The sequence below is a fragment of the Malaya genurostris genome, chromosome 3, assembly GCF_030247185.1.
Source record: "Malaya genurostris strain Urasoe2022 chromosome 3, Malgen_1.1, whole genome shotgun sequence".
Classification (NCBI taxonomy): domain Eukaryota; kingdom Metazoa; phylum Arthropoda; class Insecta; order Diptera; family Culicidae; genus Malaya; species Malaya genurostris.
The window spans coordinates 231,481,980-231,501,370 of NC_080572.1; the positions used below are offsets into that span (position 1 = coordinate 231,481,980).

The following is a 19,391-nucleotide window of genomic DNA, read 5'->3' on the forward strand; positions in this document are numbered from 1 at the left end:
GATCATTACTTGTGATGGTAATTTGTGTATTACGTACATCTTATTTGGTACGTATATCGTAAATCTATGTGTTCATATATGCAGTGCAACCAGTTTATCAAAGTGGCACGATTGAGTTTCAAACAATCATTTTTAACAATAATATATTCTCAAATGAATGTTAATCCTTACTTTTTGGATGAAAAATCTGTTTTTATCAATTTTTCACTAACGGTTGATGGAAAATTGCTTACATATTATGAATGTAGATTTTAATTCCCTGATAAAAAAAAGTTAGCAACACTGCTTCAATGCATTTTTATCAGATTGCGCTACACAAAATAAACAAAACTAAACATTTTCTGTTACAAAAGCAGTTTTCCAGAGAAATAAATAGTTTCACGACAACATTCCATATCCATTGCCTTTCGCGTTTTAAATTAAAGGTTCTCATTTTGCGGGTTTACTTATAGAAGGTACGTAAATCTTTATATCGTAATAATTTCTGCAAGAGGAAATCCATATAGGAACATGTGTGTTGCTAATCAAATGTGTTAGTGGAACTGATTGGTTTATTTTTCAACCATATGGTAGATTTATTGATTAACATAAGGAAAATAATCGCAGGAATTTGTTTTTACGCACACATTGTTGACATTTCTCTTACGCTAGCAAAAAGTCTTGCTCCTCAATAACGTAGAGAATTTCACAATTTGATCCTTCTGAAAGCCGGAAATGAATCCCGTATAGCATTTTGATAGTTTCTTTCAATGAAATATGCAACTCCGAAATGAAATAATCGACATCAAAATTCTGTATGTTACTGTTTTTGTGGCCTACAAAGGAAATCACGTGAAAAGAAAGCTCCTAACCCAAATTGGTTCACTTTTAAATCAATCGGCATTGTGAGCAATTTAAGCGAATGCGTCATCCAGCTGCTAGTTGTTTGCATTGGAGAAAAAGTTAACGAGAACTGGACAACGATGAGAAACATTATAAAAAGTCAGCCATTCTAATGGCTCTAAATGTTTTCTGACTTTTGTGCAAATCGAAGGTTAAAATCATTATGTTAGTTTAGTGTAAATCTAGAATAATTTGATTAGATTTGTGCACTTTTCGCTGTGCAAAATTCGCACCAAACGCGCACATATAAGGCTAGCATTGGATTGCCTTGCGTTCGAGAAAAATGTTCGAAGGGTTTAATAACGTAGAGAATTTCATAATTTGGCATTTCTGAAAGCCGGAAATGAGTCCCGTACAGCATTTTGATAGTTTCTTTCAATGCAATATGCAAATCCGATTTGAAATATTCGACATCAAAATTCTGTATTTTTCTTTTTTTGTGGCCGTTAGGACCACCCGTTTTTGAAAAAAATACAAAGTGTATAACGTAAAAAAAAAGTTCTTAACAAAAATTGGTTCAGTATTAAATCAATCGGCATTGGCATCCAGCTGGATGCTGGACATTTCTATTGGAGATAAGGATAGTGGCAGTTGTTCTAATGGCTCAAAATGTTACCTAAAGAACTATTAATTACTTCTTTGCAATTAGAAAGTAAAAATCATGTGTTTAGTGCAAATCTAGAATAATTTGATTAGCTTTGTGTATTTTTCACTGTGCGAAATCGCACCAAACGAGCTATCTTTTTCAGGTTCTCAAAAGTAACGTGAAGAACTTATCTAGAAAACTGCCTTGAACTGCCGCTCTAATTCCTAGAATACAAATGCAATCTTCCGAAACCGAATGGTCTTTTTCAATACTACAAAATCTCAAACGGTATCAAATCAGTTAATACCTATACACATCTTGAATGCAGTCTTACGCCAATCCCACGGCTATGTCTCTGACATTACCTACTCCAAGTTTTTTTTGCAAAATTTTACACAGATTCTTTATGTTATCGCTGGTGGTGTCTGGAAATATGGACTACAATTTGAACCATTACAACCACAAGTGCTCATAGAAGTTGACAGAATAACACACCTAGAAATAATCGTGTAAATTTACCTCTTCCGAGACCAACCTATTCGAGCGTAAAAAATAATTCATTTCACACAAAAAAAAATGAATTTTACTGGCGGCTTAATCCCTCATATCACGGAATTCATAAAGACCTAATTTCTAAAATGACGAAAAATTTCATTTTTAATGATGTTAGATTGGCAAGAATTTTACTGGTTTCAACTGTACCTTGCATTCTTCTAGTAGGTGCGATGCATGCATTTAAATGCGCCTTTTACTAGCCAAGCAGATGTGTGTTTCTGTGGCTCAGTCGATTAACAGATGTACAATGTTATCCAATGACTCGGTTCAAGTCGCAGCGGTCGCTATCAGTATTAATTTTTTTGTAATTCAATAAATTTCAGTAGCAAGTGAGAGTTTAGATTTTCAAAGTATCTTGAGTGAATGGATTTTCTTGCTCAATAATTTAACTCTGATTGTGACGCATGAAGTTTCTTTGCACGAAATAAATAACAAAATACAGTGAAAGGAATCAACGAATAAATACACCTTTTCTGTTCAAAACAATTTTTTTTCGTTAAGATAATACAAGTAGTCGAAAAATCAGTTCTAAATGCAATCCGAATAGTCAAATAAAATCCAAACTTTAGAAGTTAGTTCTAACGCTAAACGCTATTCCTAAACCTAGTGAGATTCCACTTCAGATCTACTTCGTTAACCGACCCTAGCCGGTTCTGCTACTCCGAACGCCGAAATAAGCACGTTGACAAGCGTAATAATGAAGATCCCAATCGTCACCATATTATTGATTCGATCGGCCTTGCAAAAATCATCCTGTCTCTTAATATTGTATCGACTCTTCCATATGAGCCCTATTCCTACTGCAACCTGGCAAATTATACTGGTTGATATGAATACCAAACTGACGTAGAAGTACGGATGCCGCGTATTGGATTCAAGGACATATCGCAACTGGTTGGCGTTGGCCGAGAGCAGTGCCAAATCCATCATTCCTTGAGCGAGACTCTTTTTCTGCTGATAAACGTTCATATCAGGAATGACTCGTGTCCCGTTTGTTGTTGTAATTACCTGAAAAAATAACAACAACATTCAATAACTACGGGAAATTGAAATGAAAAATACACAACCCACCCCTGGTGGCAAATTTGGTCCATATTCAGGATCATACGGAAATGGCGGTGGATTACTGTTTCTGCGATCTGGTGTTCTTCGGCCAATTTCAGTTGAGTTCGGTCCACCGGACAAAAACCCGTCATCAATGCCTCGATTATCGTTGGAACCATAATTGCGATCCTCGTCGGGTTCATCATTATCCATTTCCGGACCAGCCATCGGCGGTTTCTGTCTTGGTAGATTTACTTCATCCGTTGAAAGTAATGGTGCGGCATCGTTGTGGGCGGTCGCTATATCGCGCCTTGCTCGCCGGTTAGGCGATCGCTGAAGGTAATAAAAAAAATTATATATTACAGGTGATGGAACCGAAAACAATGGAACTGTGTCGAGCTGATCATGAGTGCAGATCAAATAAATGAAATATTATACGTGAAATACATTTTTAAACGTTTATGTTATCAAACATCATCATTGTCTACTCCATGGAATTCCATTTTTACAGTAACCGACCGAGCAAAATCTTATTTGCACTAACCAACGGCCAAGAAGGATCGCCTGGGGTTTTGAGGGAACTGTAAATTTATTATAAGTTGTTCCACATGATCTAACATTTCGTTTATATCACAGAATACACATAAATTAATTGTTTCCTACTTCAGTTTTCATTTTTAATACTTTACTCCATTTATAATTCTATTCGTTCCAATCTGCTTACTACCAAGAGCGAAGATAATGAAGCAGCTACACTACTTGGCACTTGAAACTGAGCAAGCAAAACTTCAAATGACTAGGTACGATTATTCAACTGACGATGAATTCAGGAAGCTTCACTTGAAAATGGCAGCAAAAGTCAAATGAATTAGTAGGGATAGGCTGACGGTCAGCGGCCATAAATTACATTTTCATCTTATATTATTCGATTGAAAATTAAATTCGCACTGGTCGTGTTCCTTCAGGACAACACCAGGCCGCACAAACGTCAGCAGTGATTCGCCGAAACTTGTCCGTGAAGTTAAAATTATAACGTACGGACCTAACAACAAGCAATTCCTTCAGGTGATGAACCTATAGGAACCAAGACTATGAGAGAGAGACATTATGAAACTACCCAAAAAATGATAGCGAATTATAAAACAAAACGATGATTGTCGCACCTAAATCCGATAATCCAAAACATAAATTATTTTACTTTGATATAAAAATAATGGATTCTTTCTTTTTCCTTTATCAAATATATTATATAATCAGCACGTGAATACTAGCATGCAGATTTCAACACAGAATATTAAATAATTAATTATCACCTGGCAAACCAAACACTGATTAACACTTTGAAACTGTATATTTTCTTGACACTCTCAGATTCATTGTATTAATTGAATTAGAACTACACGTGTTAATAGAAGATTGAATCAAGTCGAAAAAAATTGCCGATTATAACTGGTATCAGAATTATTCGGAAAAAATGTTAGAACAATGTTTTGCAATCGCACTAGAAAAATAAATTCATGAATTTTCTTGAGCTCCTAAAGCACTGAGTGAATTCTTCATGAATTTTCTTGAGCTCCTAAAGCACTGAGTGAATTCTTCACTATCATTGCACCCCTTGTACCATGAAAACATTTTTTTTTACGAGTTGATTTCTCTCTATTAAATATTTTCTAAATTTTCTAAAGAATTACATAGATGTATAGGTGATCGGTCGACCACAACAAGTGCAACACTCAGCCTTAATATCTCTCGCTTAAGAACCGAATGAGCAGTACACAGCTCATGCCAGAGATTTTGGGGGGTTTATGTAACAAAGAATGGATAATTTCGCTATGGGCGAGAAAATCAGTTATAAGAGCATTTTGGTTATAAATTGAATGGCTAATAATGGCCGTCACTGAAAATATTCTGTATTTCTATGTATCGGTTTTACACGAAACGCTTTGCGCGATGATTCATTCAATTCATGTGTTTGGAATTTTGTGCGTTTTTTATTTTACACCAAATTTCACCTTAATACTAGTTCATACCGAACATATAAAAAAACTTTTTTTTATCCACCTAGTGGTGTAATGATGCCTTTCTCATACTACTCATAACATCTAAAATATTACTGTGAAATTCGCAAAAACAACTGTTTATTGAATAGAAATAGGAAAGTTTGTTCGGACCTAATCTAACAAATTCTTCAAATCCTGTTTTCCCTGTAGTTCCGGAACCGGAAGTAGTATCCACAACAAATTAAGGAATTCCGTATGAAACTGTAAGTAACTTTTTTTTGAACCTATAAGTTTGTGAAAATCGATTTGACCATCTTGAAGGAAAGAGAGTGAAACTCGTTTGCAGTTTTTAATCACCATTTCCAATTTTTCCGAAACCGGATTCAGATGACCGGTATAGCCGAAGTTGGTTTGTTTGCAGCAACAAATATGACCTAAAAATTGGAACAATTTTGCCTAGACTTACTATCTCATGCTCTATTTAGATTAAATCAATTAAACGAAATCTAACAAACTCTTCGAACCTGCGTTTCTGTTACTTCTGCATATGTAAGTCAAGCTAAACAGCATGAATCAGCAGCATAAAACATGTAGTAGGATTATTACTTTTATAATTTTTATTATTGACAACATTACACCACCGGCACGGTATTACTGCACTACCGGATGTGAAAATTTCATATTTTTTCAAATAAATTTGAATTCATTGAAATTCGTTTATTCTTTCGGTCGTACTGATCATAAAATAGCTATAATTTTTATCAACCGCAGCACCGTCTTTTACCAATATTACACACTAGTAGCAGACATTCGTAACCGTTTCGATTTCGTCATAGCGTGTACGAAATAGAACATAGCACGCATCATTTGTTTTGTGTTTTCTTTTTCTTTCGGTGTGGTACATATTGTCATTCTTATGGCGAGTTGAAAACTTTGACACTCATCGCCCTGTAACTGCGGAACCGAAAGTCGGATCCGGATGAAATTTCACAGTAGCGTTAAAAACAATATGAGCTTTCGTTCGAATCAAGATATGTGAAAATCGGTTAAAGCATCGCAGAGAAATCGAAGTGAGTTTTATTTTTTAAGTTTTTCTACACCACTTTTGGTGCTTCCGGAACAGAAAAAAGGGGGGACCAGTAGTGCCGAATTTTTCTTTTATGCCCACAAACTAAAAAGCTCTGCAAACTAGAAGAATTTATCAGACAGTTTTATGGGATTTGTACCTATTTTTGACCATAGTTCGTGAAAAAAAAAATAATGAAATTGGTAATTTTGAACATATCATGCTTTAGTTCCGGAACCGGAAGTCGGATCTGGATAAAATGTTCTAGAAATTTTTACCAAACGATAAGATCTTTCATTTGAATCTTCGTTTGTGAAAATCGGTTGAGCTGTTTCACAGAGAATATTGAATGCACACTTTTTCTCTAATTATCACATATTACTCTGTAACTCCGGAACTGGAATTCAGATCCAAATGAAATTCAATACCAGGCTATGGGAGCATAAGACTTTTTTTTAATCTTAGTTTGTGAAACTCGGTTCAGCCATCTCTGAAAAAAGTGAGTACATATTTTTTTCCATTTTGTTGGTGCATATCATCCTATATCTCCGGAACCGGAAGTCGGATCGGGATGAAATTCAATAGCAGGCTATGGGTCCATGAGACCTGTCATTTGAATCCTAGTTTGTTAAAATCGGTTCAGCCATCTCCGAGAAAAGTGTGTGCATATTTTTGTTACATACATACATACACACACACACACACATTTGCTCAGTTTGTTATTATGTTGTTACCTTAAATACAACAAGAGATATTCCCGATTGAGTTCTATCCATTCTTGTACAGGGTACACACTTAAAAAAATCCTCTGATTTTACATCTTATTAGATGCACATAAATGTAGCGTCGCAGTTCACGCAAATTTACGTGGACAAACATTTAATATTGTGTCTAAAACTCCATAACATGAAATTCATTGAAATAAAAAAAAATACTGATAGCAACAGCCGCGACTTGAACCTAGAATCATCGGATCGCAAGTACGTCTGTTAGTCGACAGAGCCACAGAAGCATGCATCTGCTAGGTTGGTAAAAGGTACATTTAAATTCATACAGTCGTACCTGCTAGCAGAACGCAAGTTACAGTCGAAACCAGTAAAATTCAAGCTCATCTAGCATTAAGTCATTCCAAATTAAATTTTCCGTCATTTGACAAATTAAGTCTTTAAGGAGAAATGTAGCGAAATGCGAAAATCGCGTTTTTGATCAATTATTCAAAAACTAGACCGATTTTCAAAAAACCAAAAACACTTAAGTTTTCGAAATCAAATTTATCATAACTAAGTATTCTTAGAATTTTGAAATTTTGCTTTGCCGAGCCGTAATTGGTTTTTGAAATGTATAAACGGTTACTGTTCCGTTCCACGGGGATGATTTTAGAACTGAAAAGTAGTGTTTGTAGCAGAATTTCACAAAGAATTTGATAATGCAACTCAAAATTATAAAATATAAGCTAGAACAACCGAAATTTGAAAAAGTTTACATAAACTTTTCTGCATTTTTTTTATTGCTTGCGCGCTAATAATGTGCAATTCTGTTGAATTCAATGCATTGCAAGGTCTTGGTATTACATTTATTGTTGAATATGACCATTTGTTTCAACAGACTTCGCAGACAAGGAGTGGTGGAACAGTAATGGGAGAATACTGAATCTACACCAGGAAAATGTCTGGGTGTGGAAGTCTTAGAATTACATTCCTTTTGAGAAATTTGGCCTTTCTGATTTAACAGAATTCGCAGCCGACTCATAGCATAGCTTCGATTACATGGCTAGTGCTACGATCCTATTGACACAACATAAATAATACTTTCTACTTATTCGAAGATGATAATGAAAGTCAATTAGAATGGAATATATTGGCATTGAATGTATTCGATAAGTAAATTCGACCGCGCTCTATCATGCATGTCAAGTAAATACTTTTACGTAAATTCTATCTCATCGGCGGGAAGGGCCTGGTGAACGACTGGCAAAGATATCAAAAATACTTGAATGTTCTCTTGTCTTCAATCGTTCTTTTGAAGGAGAATCCATGTTTGCTACTAAACTCAGGCATATACATGGTTAGCAAGTTGGTCAATACATATACATATAGCCTCATGTTAGTCATTCATAATTACTCATTATTTATAGCTCTAGTGTAAGAGTAATCACTAACAATAACGATTGAATTAGCATATATTCAAAGTGTGAAAGATTCGAAAACTGTTTTTCAGCATATATTCAAAGTTTGAAAGATTCGAACACTGTTAAAATAAATTACTGGACTGGAATTACTGCCAATATATTCAATTCTAATTGACTTTCATTGTCATCTTCGAATAAGTAGAAAGTGGTTATATTCTTATTCTTCTTCGTGTCGCTAACTATGCAATCGTAATCGTAGTAATTTTCGCTTACGATAAAATGCCACCGTGCCCACCGTGCTTTTCTCACACCACCTCAATACGAAACAGCAGCGCGCAAGCAATAAAAAAAAATGCGGAAAAGTTTATGTAAACTTTTTCAAATTTCGGTTGTTTAGGCTAAAGTTATATAATTTTGAGTTGCATTTTCAGATTCTTTGTGAAATTCTGCCACAAACACCACTTTTCAGTTCTAAAACCATCCCCGTGGAACGGAACATTAACCGTTTATACATTTAAAAAATCAATTACGGCTCAGCAAAGCAAAGTTTCAAAATTCTAAGAATACTTAGTTATGATAAATTTAATTGCGAAAACTTAAGTGTTTTTAGTTTTTCGAAAATCGGTTTAGTTTTTGAATAATTGATCGAAAACGCGAAAAGCGCATTCCACTACATTTCACCTAAAGAATTACATCGTATGAGGGATTAAGTCTCTCTCGATAAAATCCGATGAAATCTATAAAGTTCGTTAGGTGGGCCAACGATACCACCGATGCGGCAATGGATGACGTGACGAGCCACGAACAAAGGGCCCCTCAATTATCGCAAGATAGAAATGGAAGCTCCTCTCCCCCTAGAAAAAGGGTGACAACGAGATTCAATAGTAAAAAAAAATATTTTTTTTTATAAAAATATGGCTCAATCGGCCTCGTAAAACTTGTACGCGAATTGGCTTGAAAAAAAATTAAAAAACTTATAGTTTCTGCACTCAAAAAAATCCACACGTTAACCCTTATCTGAAAAAACACGTAGATTCCAAAAATGGCTTTGTCATCGGAGTTTACGTGATCTTCTTAACAACCAGCGGATCATGATTGAATATGTAATGAACCATATGTCAGAATTATTGCTGTTGTCACATATATTTTATGTGTCACGCACTTACTTGAATTCATTTTGTCATGTTCATTTTGTGCTCGCAATATGGCGTCAGTTGAAAAACCTAGAGCAAACAACATAGGCCAAATCCCTTTTGACCCTTCTAAGGTATTTATCACAGTGATTTTAGGGTAAATAAAATACGAAACTGGAACACAAAACCTGATCCAAAAATACGAAACTGAAATACAATTCAATTTTGTTTTTTTTTTCTACAGCGGAGTTCAAAAGGCAAAACCTCTAGATTGTGTTCCAGCACATCAATCACATCTTGAACTACTAGTTCCAGCTGAAAGCATTCCTTAAAGGGAACAATGTTTGCTTCCGTTTAGCTGCTTCGGAGAAAGGTTTTAGAACAATGCATTCTGTATTTTTGATATTTTTCACCAGTGATTCAACAGAAACGAATTTAAAAAGTAAAATTTTCAGAATATCTGCGTGCGAACAAAATTTATCGCAATGTTATGTCCAACAGACTATGTAATCTATTAGTTTTTAGTACCAATATATATTATTAAGATTCAATATAGAACTTTTTAGTAACAATTACATGAAAATAATGTGACTATTAAGAAAAATTCTGGTAAAAAGTAAGTTCAGATGAAATAAATTTTACAGCACAATTTAAATGAACATTGTATAAATTTCACAAAAGTATTCTATAGAATCTACGAAAAAATTTACGTAGATATTACGTGATACAAATGTGGACTAAGAGTTCATGACTTCATTCTGTACTATCTATACTTCACATAAGTATTACAAGAAAAGTTCTATGGATAAAAATCACATACGTTTTCACGTAGCATTGAAGTGAAGATTTTTCTGAGTGTGGGGGACGCAGATTATTTTATTCGCTGATGTTTCTTTAATAATATACCAACAAAGCAGTGCTTTTATATGGATTATCATATTCCTACCACCGAAGATCCAGCTAACGATTACTCCAACCAAAGAAGATGACTCTCCGGTGAACGACCATTATAGATCAAAAGACAACCTTAGGCCATACGGCAGACCTATGACCTATGTCAACAAAAACAGAAGTGTTATGGGCTTTATTATCAATGTTATAATCCGCCATCTATCAAAAGAAAACACACGTAAATGCATGGCTCTGCTTTCGGCATCTTATATTGTTGCACGGAAAGACCGAAATCAGCATTTTGGAGAAAAAAAATAGTTGATTTTCTTAAATTAGGTAGTTATTTTTTGAGACAACTAAAAAAATCTTACTTTTGCTAATTTAGATTTTTTAATTCTAATTCCCTTAATAATAATAAAATATTTGTTGAATTGCCTTTTTTTAGTTGAATTCACCAATTAAACGTGCTGCTGTTTCTTAGATAAGGCCCACTAATTTTTTAGTTGAATTAGAGAAATAAAACGTTGTTTTCAACCAACATGAATGGTTGAATTGGTTTCTGCAATTTGCAGCTATATGGCGCTCTGTCACCGAAAAAACGTTAACACCGTAATGACTACTAGCCACTATATGGCACACTACTGCCGAAAAAAATTTCAGTCGCGGTTGTCTTTTCTATATTGGCAGGTATAAATACGATGTTGTTTGGAGGAGAAGACATGAATGAAACATAAACTTCTTTTTGAAAATTTTTCTTCTAAATCACTGCTTTCTTCATTCGACTTTGTGAAATCGACTCGCTCACTGAAAACTTTGAGCACTCGGAAAACATAAACCGAATACAAGTAGTACTCCGGACGGCAGAGCCCGGAAGGTTGGAAGATACAAAAAACATCATTTGACATATACAATTAGAGTGCAACATTCGGAACTCATTTCACTGTTCCGCGTAAAAACATTATTACGCTCAATCGCTTCAAATGCGCACAAATTCTGAATAAATACACTTTCCACTAAGAGTCTACGTCATTTTTACAAATCGGTTTAGAAATTTATATATGGATATATCGTAACACATGCGAAAAACATCAAAACAATTTGCAAGCAGTTTCAACAAGACTGTCCTTTTTAGCCTTTTAATGGATTGTTTTGCTTTGACACTTCTCATGAGTTTTTGGCTAATAATCTTGTTAATAAAACCAATATCATTTTTGTTTTCTTTGTGCTGTCCTTCAGCAATGATGGTGATAGATAAATAGAAACAAATTTTCTGATTTTAATAACAAAATTAGTTGTTAATGAGAATTTCGTGTTGGATTGAAATATTGCTGGTTTCTGTCCTGGATATTCGCCAACTAAACTCATTCTCTAAAAATAAGAGTTTTTTCAGCAAAGTAAATTCTCAATTTTAACAAAATCTATAGTTATTTTGGAAATTTTGTTGTTGAAATCAACTAATTCAAAAACAGTAATACGAATTAGGTGCAGAGCTAATTTCGGTCGTTCTGTGTGAACACAAAAATGTATGGCCCACAGCAGATCCGTATAATTCATATGTTATAAAGCGTCCGAAAAATTAGAGATCTCTGTTTTACATCCAAAAGCTTATAATTTTAGTTACCCCTTAGCTGGTCATTCACCCGGTGAACCACTCGAACGAACAGTCAGCAAGTGAAGGCGATGCCCTCCAAAAATTCGCCATAACACATTCAACGTGGGCCCATTTTCATTTTTCGGTTGCATTGAGATATCGCTTTCTAAAAATCTCACACTAGCAGTGGCTTCATGACGATGCTCGACAGATGCAACACCCAGTGCTGTGGTGCGGATTAATAAATGATTACTTGTAATGGTATGTGAAAGATTGGAAGTGTTTAAATTATATTCCGTGAATGTTGTATGTAGTGGAAATGTTGATTATTTGCAATACTCGTCTATGTACGTTATCCGCAATTCGTTAAAAATTTGAGCAATTTAAAAAATTAGAAATTTTCGAATCTTGGAATTGTAATTTTGTAAATCATTCCAACATTTCTTCTCCAGTCGAACAATGTATCTGACAAATACGACCGAAAAGCTTTGTTTCCGAGTGAATACACAGCCTTTCGCATACGAAAATAGTAAACATTGATTTGAATGGCTATTATTTACCCCTTTCCGGATATCGTTCGATTCGAATCGGTAATTATGCTAAATTCGCTGCAATTCTGGCTTCATGTGGTAGCTTTCCCCCTATCAAATTGCATATTGTTCCACGGCTACTGCATGCAACCAATTATAACGAATAGTTCGTGACGATCAAGAATTCCCGATAAGGACTTATACGGTAGCATATTTAACTTACACTGTTCGATCTGCTGCGACTGCCCGGTGTCTCTGGCTTTAACTGTCGACCTCTGCTGTTGCTGTTGGATTTCGGTGGTCGGCCTTCATCCTTGGATTGGCTGACCACATCCGGTACGACGGGCGTAACTGGCACTGACTCATTGCTTTTGTCCTCGTCGATGGTTATTTTAACATTTTTATCACTGTCGTTACTGCTGGCCATGTTGTATACTCAACACTGGTTTAAATTTGCTATTTCCGAAGCATATGATGAACAAGCATAACAATGATATCACTACTTCAACAGCGCATCTCCGACACAGCGATGATAAATTCCCAAGAACAGGTTTCAGTGACCTTCTGTAATCGTTGTCAACAGATAATACGTCCAACGTTCAGACAATTAATCAATTTAGAAGTCAACAATTTTTTCACTTATTCGCTAACGGGAGCGACGTTCACTTTCGAAGCATCTCCAGGAATTATCTGACTCAACTATCGGGCGCGTATTTCCAACTCGAACTCGATAATGATATAAGAACACAGCACTGGCACGGAGATGGAATTCAAAGATCAACGTCGACCGGCGAGCAACGATCTGCGGCGGCTTCCGTTCGATACGAACAACGATCGAAACACAAATAAACCTCAAGTGACTGCCAAGCATCAAGTTTATACTGTGCGCAGTCGTCTGGATTTTTTTTAAACCACTACAACAACATGAGCGGACACGGTCTTTGCCGTAGAGTATACATATATTGAGTTGTTTGGGTCTTAGGTCGTCTCATCGACTGCGGGTTTTTTGCGCTTGTACTAATATTTTAAGGGAAAGCCTGAATTACTTCAACGAAAACTTAATTTACTTCATACACTCGATTTATTTTACTAAGCCACAAAAACAAATTCTAGTTAATAGCAAACAAATAGCACGATGCCATTAAAAAAAATGTTCAGAAATAAAAAGTTCATGTTGTCGTTTTCCCCGTATTTGAGACAGCCTAATGTTCATGTTTCTGCTAGTTTTCAGGTTTGTTGTGGCATCATTCGTCTGCGTGCTTCTGTGTAGTCGCACATGGCCCATATCAACGGGTTTATAATAATTATGTATATAAATATGTAAAACTGTACACAATCGACATGCTTGAGCTCATGCGTCATCAATTCAAAAAAGGAACCATCCATAAAATTTGGAACGAAACCACATGATATGAATGAGAGGAAAACTTCCACACTGCACAGTGATGCCAGTTAATGAAATTTTTTATCAAATTCTTTTGATCTTTCTTTTTACGAATGTCTAAAACAAATGATTTATAATTAAAATATCGATTCAGAGTTTATATGACATAATATTATCATTATCATTTAAAAGTGACATACGTCAGGTACAGTTCAAATGCTCAAGATGGTAGTCAATCGATTTGAAACTAATTGAATTCTCAATCGTACTTTGAAATGCGATATCAAGGACAGTTATATGATAAGGGCAATTTGCAAAAATTGAAATGACAACTTATTCATAATAAAAGCCCGATTTATAATAGCCGAGATGGATTGGTGAATTACCAAGAAAATGTTGGGTTTTAAATTTAAAGTTTTTTTTTCCTTAATCTCCAGGCAGCCGGTTACCGAAAAAGAAATATGGAGTTATTTTGTTTAACGGTCAATTTTAGCATTAGCAGAGCATAAGATACCGCCCGTGTGTTGCTACTTCGTTATTGATAAGAACCAATTAGGCTTACAAAATGTTTTTCTGAAACCACATTGCTTAGGAATAGCATGTAGTTTCACATTTTGTAAACTGCATTGATCCCTGCATGCTGATCAATACCGACGCCGGTCACATCCGAATGCAGATCTACATGGAAATGAAGGATTGTTAGTTCAATGCATGTTGCTACTAAAAACCGAGGAGTCCTCTGCATTACAGAAAGGAGTTGTTTGTTAGTAAATTTTCGAATAATATTATCACGTGTTTATTGCTCTGGGTCATGCCCGTCCGCAAGGTTTTCAATGGGGGGGTCATTGAAACTGGAATTTAGTTTCAATGACCCCCCCATTGAAAACCTTGCGGACGGGCATGACCCAGAGCAATAAACACGTGATAATATTATTCGAAAATTTACTAACAAACAACATTTTCAAAAACTTTTCCCAATTTTATTTATCTATTGGAAAAAATGCCCACTAATAAAGCAAATAATTTCAATTTTTATCATTTTTCATTAAATGAATAAATAAAGGTTTTCTTAACTAATATCCAAGCGACGATTTGTGTAAAAGGAGAGAATCCCCACAGTAGCAAGCTAAAGTTAGTATTAAAAGAATTTTTTTCGGTATCTCGAAGAATCGCATTGTTAACAGAAAAATAGTTCAAATGGCAAATAATGACATGTCACTATGGAGCACGTATTAGTGTTATTGATTTTTTCCAACGACCACGCAATTAACATCAAAACCCAAAAAGGAACAAATTGATCAAATTTCGAAAACCAATTTAACAGAATTATCTATCAAAAAAAATCCCACTAGTAAAGTAAGTAATTCTAAATTTTACCTTTTAACTCAATTTGATGGCCATTTTTTAGACATCAAATTTAAAATTTGACATCAAATCAAAATTTGACGACCCCTTTTTTTAATAGGAGAAGCCGGATACTGGTACGATCTCATATAACTCATTGGATATATTTTTCATTTTTCTTATTTACAATCTTATTATATTTTTCCGTATTAAAAATCGGGCTAGACTAAACTCTGTCGTTTATTTGGGGAACGTTTGATCTTTTTTCTTCAGGTTAAACGTTAAGTTTAAGACTCGCGCGTGAAGTTCATAACCATGCAGATATTTTTTGCGACCGCGCCAATATACCTTAGACTCAATGGGAATCGATTTGTTTTTGTTTTTTTTTGGTTAAAGAGTAGATATCGACATTACTTCGAATCACGTACGGCGTTGTTGTTCGATTGATGATGATCGAGTATTATCTTGCAAAAAAAAAACAGAAAACAATGAATTAAATATATGAATTGATAGCTAACCTCCCGACAGCTGGCTGTCCGGAGTCTTACGAGTTTCGCAATAAAATTGCTACGTATTCTCGGTAGCCAGCTACCCAGAGCAATAAACACATGATAATCTTATAAGTAGATCAAATTTTCTACCAAGATAAATCATGATCATTTCCTCGCCCCTCTAATACCACTCCTTTCCTGTGACACTTGTGATGATGCAGAGAATTCCACGGTCACTGGTAGCAACAATTGTTGAACTAACATTCCTTCCCTTTCCATATTGACCTGCATGGGTATGGCCATCTACGTTATTGATCAGTCGATGCTCTAAGTTAGTTTTGGTTGCACGTTGAGCATGATCTACGGCTCCCTAAGTATCATGCATGTGGTTCAATATGCAATTTGAACTGGTTTCTGATCAATCACGGGAAACTCACGGGCGGTCAACTAAGCTAAGCTCAGCTTGAATCACACGATTGACTTTTAAGAACTATTCACACATATCCGGTCCGGTTCAGTGCCGGCCCGACACCATACACGGATACTGATATTATTTCATTCGTTTTCTATTCACGCATTCACACCTTTCTGGTACCGTGCCGTTTCAGTGCAGCTCGCCGTCAGTGTAGCGTCCGTCCGGCAAACTCAAATTCGTCGTCACCGATATCTTTTTATTTTCACTGAAGTCGGTATGTCACTGCATTTGCTGTGTCGAAACGGAAACGGAACGGATGGGTTCCGACAAAAAAAAGAACACTGACGGCGCACTGAAGGCACTTTCACTGAACCGTCACGGAACTGAAATGTGTGAATAGTCCTTTAAACTTTCACACATTCCATATAAATCTGATAACACCGAGAATGATATGCCGATGGCGCTTCGATCGGTTAACGTCGTTTAATTTTGGTGGGTAATTCGCAAATGTAACTGTTTCAACCAATTACTTTACTAAAAGTTGTTTGATTCACATTGAAATTAGACTTTTTTGAGACACCGCATCGTACTTCCAGTGAGTTATTTTGATCAACGACCAATTAGTTCTAAACTGAGGTGATACGATAGTTATTAAAAAAAGATTTTGTTTCTCTGAATATATTTATATTTGATTATTTATTTATTTTCCAATGAACAGATTCTTACCAACAACTGTCGCTCATGTTTAGTGATCCTGGGTTTGTCTCACAGTGGAACATTATTTTCTGTTGCTGCTCTCTAAAACAGTTCCAAGACAAATTTCATGCTTGTTTTGTCCTGATCTTCCACCTCATACATGGCTACCAAAGTCCAGATAGTTCCAGTTCGTTGAGTACGCAAAATATTGATGTGTATATAACACTTTTGTGCACTCACTTTTCTTGGAGATGGCTGAACCGATTTTCACAACCTTAGATTCAATGAAAAGGTCTTAAGACGCCACGGAAAATTTCAAATTCAGCCGACTCCCGGTTCCGCAAATACAGGGTGACTAATGAAAAAAATTCAATTTCTAATCACTTACTCACTTTCCTCAGATACAGCGTGATCGATTTTGGCAAACTTAGCGTCAAATTGAAGGTCTTATGGTCCCATACAAAGCTTCAGAATTTCATCGGAGTACTACTTTCGATTCCGGAATTACGGGGTGAAGTGATAGTGATCAAAAACTCCTAAACGGAACTCATTCATTGTTCTCAAAAATGGCTTAACCGATTCCCACAAACTAAAACTCACATTGAAGGTATTATAGTTGCTATTGAATTTCATTTTTATGTATGTTTTAAATCGCACACCGTTATATCGAGCGGCGATACAAAAAAAAATTGTTTTTAATTTTACATAACTGTTTACAAATTCAAAAGGTTATATTAGTTTATACCCAAAGAAACTTTCTAATTTTATTCAAATTTTAAATAAAATTTTGGTGACAGACCTCTAGTGATATTTTTAAAAATATTAGTAATATGAAAAAGACATCATTACACCACTAGGTGGATTAAAACAGGGCCCGACCCCGTATAGCCATGAGTAAGACATTTTTAATGCCAAAAACTAACATTCTGTTAATTAAAATAATGAATGATGATAAAAAATAGAAAAACCAAAAATTTACATTGTCGTCGCAAAAATGTGGTTATTTTTTTAAGTAATCAAGTATTCGTGATGAAGTTTGGATGGAGTTCACAGAAATTACTCACTTTACTTACAACAAAAAATTCAAATAAATTATTTCAATACTTTTCTATAAAACACGAGTGGTCCAAAGCTACCAACTTTGCTTTACTCCTAATTAATTACCGTTTCTTCTGGAATAAAACACGTTAATTGCAAGGAAACCGTTATAGTTATTTTATTCAGAATATTGTTTTGGCACATTGTCAAATGAATTGACAGTCTAAGATGTTTCCAAAAGTATTGAAGCACTGTTCAAAATATTCGTGGTTCAAGAAGGCGAAAGGAAGGTAGTCGGATGGGATCATATCTGGTGAGTAAACCGCACAGTGAAGCGTTTCCCACTAGAGCCTCTTCTGCGTCCCGTGGAAACCTTTCGACTTGTGCGCTGGTGCATTGTCGTTGAGCAAAGTCATCTTTTTCCGTCTATCTCTTTATTCTGATAGACTTTTCGCAATCGCCCGGCACAAATTGCTCATTTGTTGTCGATAGCAAACTCCGGTAACTATTTCGCCGGTTTAGTTCTACCACACACACAACTTGACCTTCTGACCGTATCGATTTTGCCGCGCCGTCGATGTCGATGCGTCACCTGGATTAAGTCACAACTTCTTGAGTTCAGGGTTCCCCAAAAACATCAATTTTTCGTCAACATTGACTATGTCAAAAATACGTTCTTTGCATCACTTTTCATTCCATTTGTCTCTTGGAAATTGCTTGCTGTTAAACTCCCAGAGCATCTACAAGTTATTGTTGTGTTTTGGGTTCGTCTTCATCCAGTAATGGTTGCAATTCGGCATCATCAAACAATTTTCGCTCGCGTCAAAATCTTAATTTTGGAATTTTAAAAACCGTATTTCACATGTTAGTGTTAGAACACGATCGCCATAAACTTACACAAACGCACGGACACTTTTTTCTCTTCATTGAACTTAAACAGCAATGCAACACGCATATACTCAAAATTGAATCGTTAAAAACCGATTGGAAATTCTTTTTGAAGAAGCGTCACCACTCACCACAGTTTCAACTATCAATACAATGAAATTAAATGACGTCTATGTTTTACAAGATCTGATTAAAACATAGAATGCCATCTATCGAATAAATCAGAATAAATATATTAGGTGTACAGCAGGCAAGTTTTTACCGAAACAGAAATATTTTATGGGTAAGAAAACATTGGTATCGATCGATCAGATGATCGTATCGCTTCTATAATTGTGACCTACCTACTGGTTCAACTCATTCATATCAAACATATTTCAACGCATAATGAAATAATGCAGACCAAAAAAAATCGGATGTCCAGCAGCTGAACGAGGGTCGAATTAAATCAATGCTGACGCAAGCTGAATAAAAGGGCTTACTTTATATACTGTGCCATTACAAGTTTATCATCAATACGACGGGGCTTACGAGAACAACAATATTGGGGTCGATTTTTAGACTTCAAAAGAAGCGAATTTTTGAATTTCTTCCATGATTAACAGGTTCGAGTATTTCATTTTACTTCTACTGCAGGATGTCGGCAAGTATATTAGTCGATGAGCCACAATCCTTGAAAAATGCTGGATAGGGGTTTCGCTCACTCGACAAGGTACTGACGGTACTGAC

General features: G+C 35.5%; 1 protein-coding gene across 2 annotated transcripts; it reads right to left on the minus strand.

Annotated features, from left to right (window-relative positions):
• Nucleotides 1–1,343: 1,343 nt before the first annotated feature.
• Nucleotides 1,344–13,262, minus strand: LOC131437428 (ninjurin-A-like). Of its 2 annotated transcripts, XR_009230759.1 has the most exons (4): nt 12,630–13,262; nt 3,095–3,400; nt 2,171–3,031; nt 1,344–2,101 (listed from the first exon to the last, which is right to left on the minus strand). XR_009230759.1 is itself a non-coding variant. In XM_058606758.1 (3 exons), exons 1-3 carry the CDS (start codon nt 12,831–12,833, stop codon nt 2,657–2,659), a joined length of 885 nt encoding a protein of 294 aa, XP_058462741.1. In that variant the 5' UTR covers nt 12,834–13,262; the 3' UTR covers nt 1,344–2,656. The 2 variants fall into 2 exon arrangements, 1 of the variants encoding a protein (XP_058462741.1); XM_058606758.1 differs by having other exon boundaries at nt 1,344–3,031.
• Nucleotides 13,263–19,391: the final 6,129 nt, after the last annotated feature.

Bases quoted from the DNA above. Each gene is read 5' to 3' on its own strand.
- LOC131437428 (XM_058606758.1), bottom strand. From the start codon at position 12,833: ATGGCCAGCAGTAACGACAGTGATAAAAATGTTAAAATAACCATCGAC. The intron at 3,401-12,629 runs GTAAGTTAAATA...TATTACCTTCAG, and splicing joins GTCGCAGCAGATCGAACAGT to CGATCGCCTAACCGGCGAGC. The intron at 3,032-3,094 runs GTGGGTTGTGTA...TTATTTTTTCAG, and splicing joins GACCAAATTTGCCACCAGGG to GTAATTACAACAACAAACGG.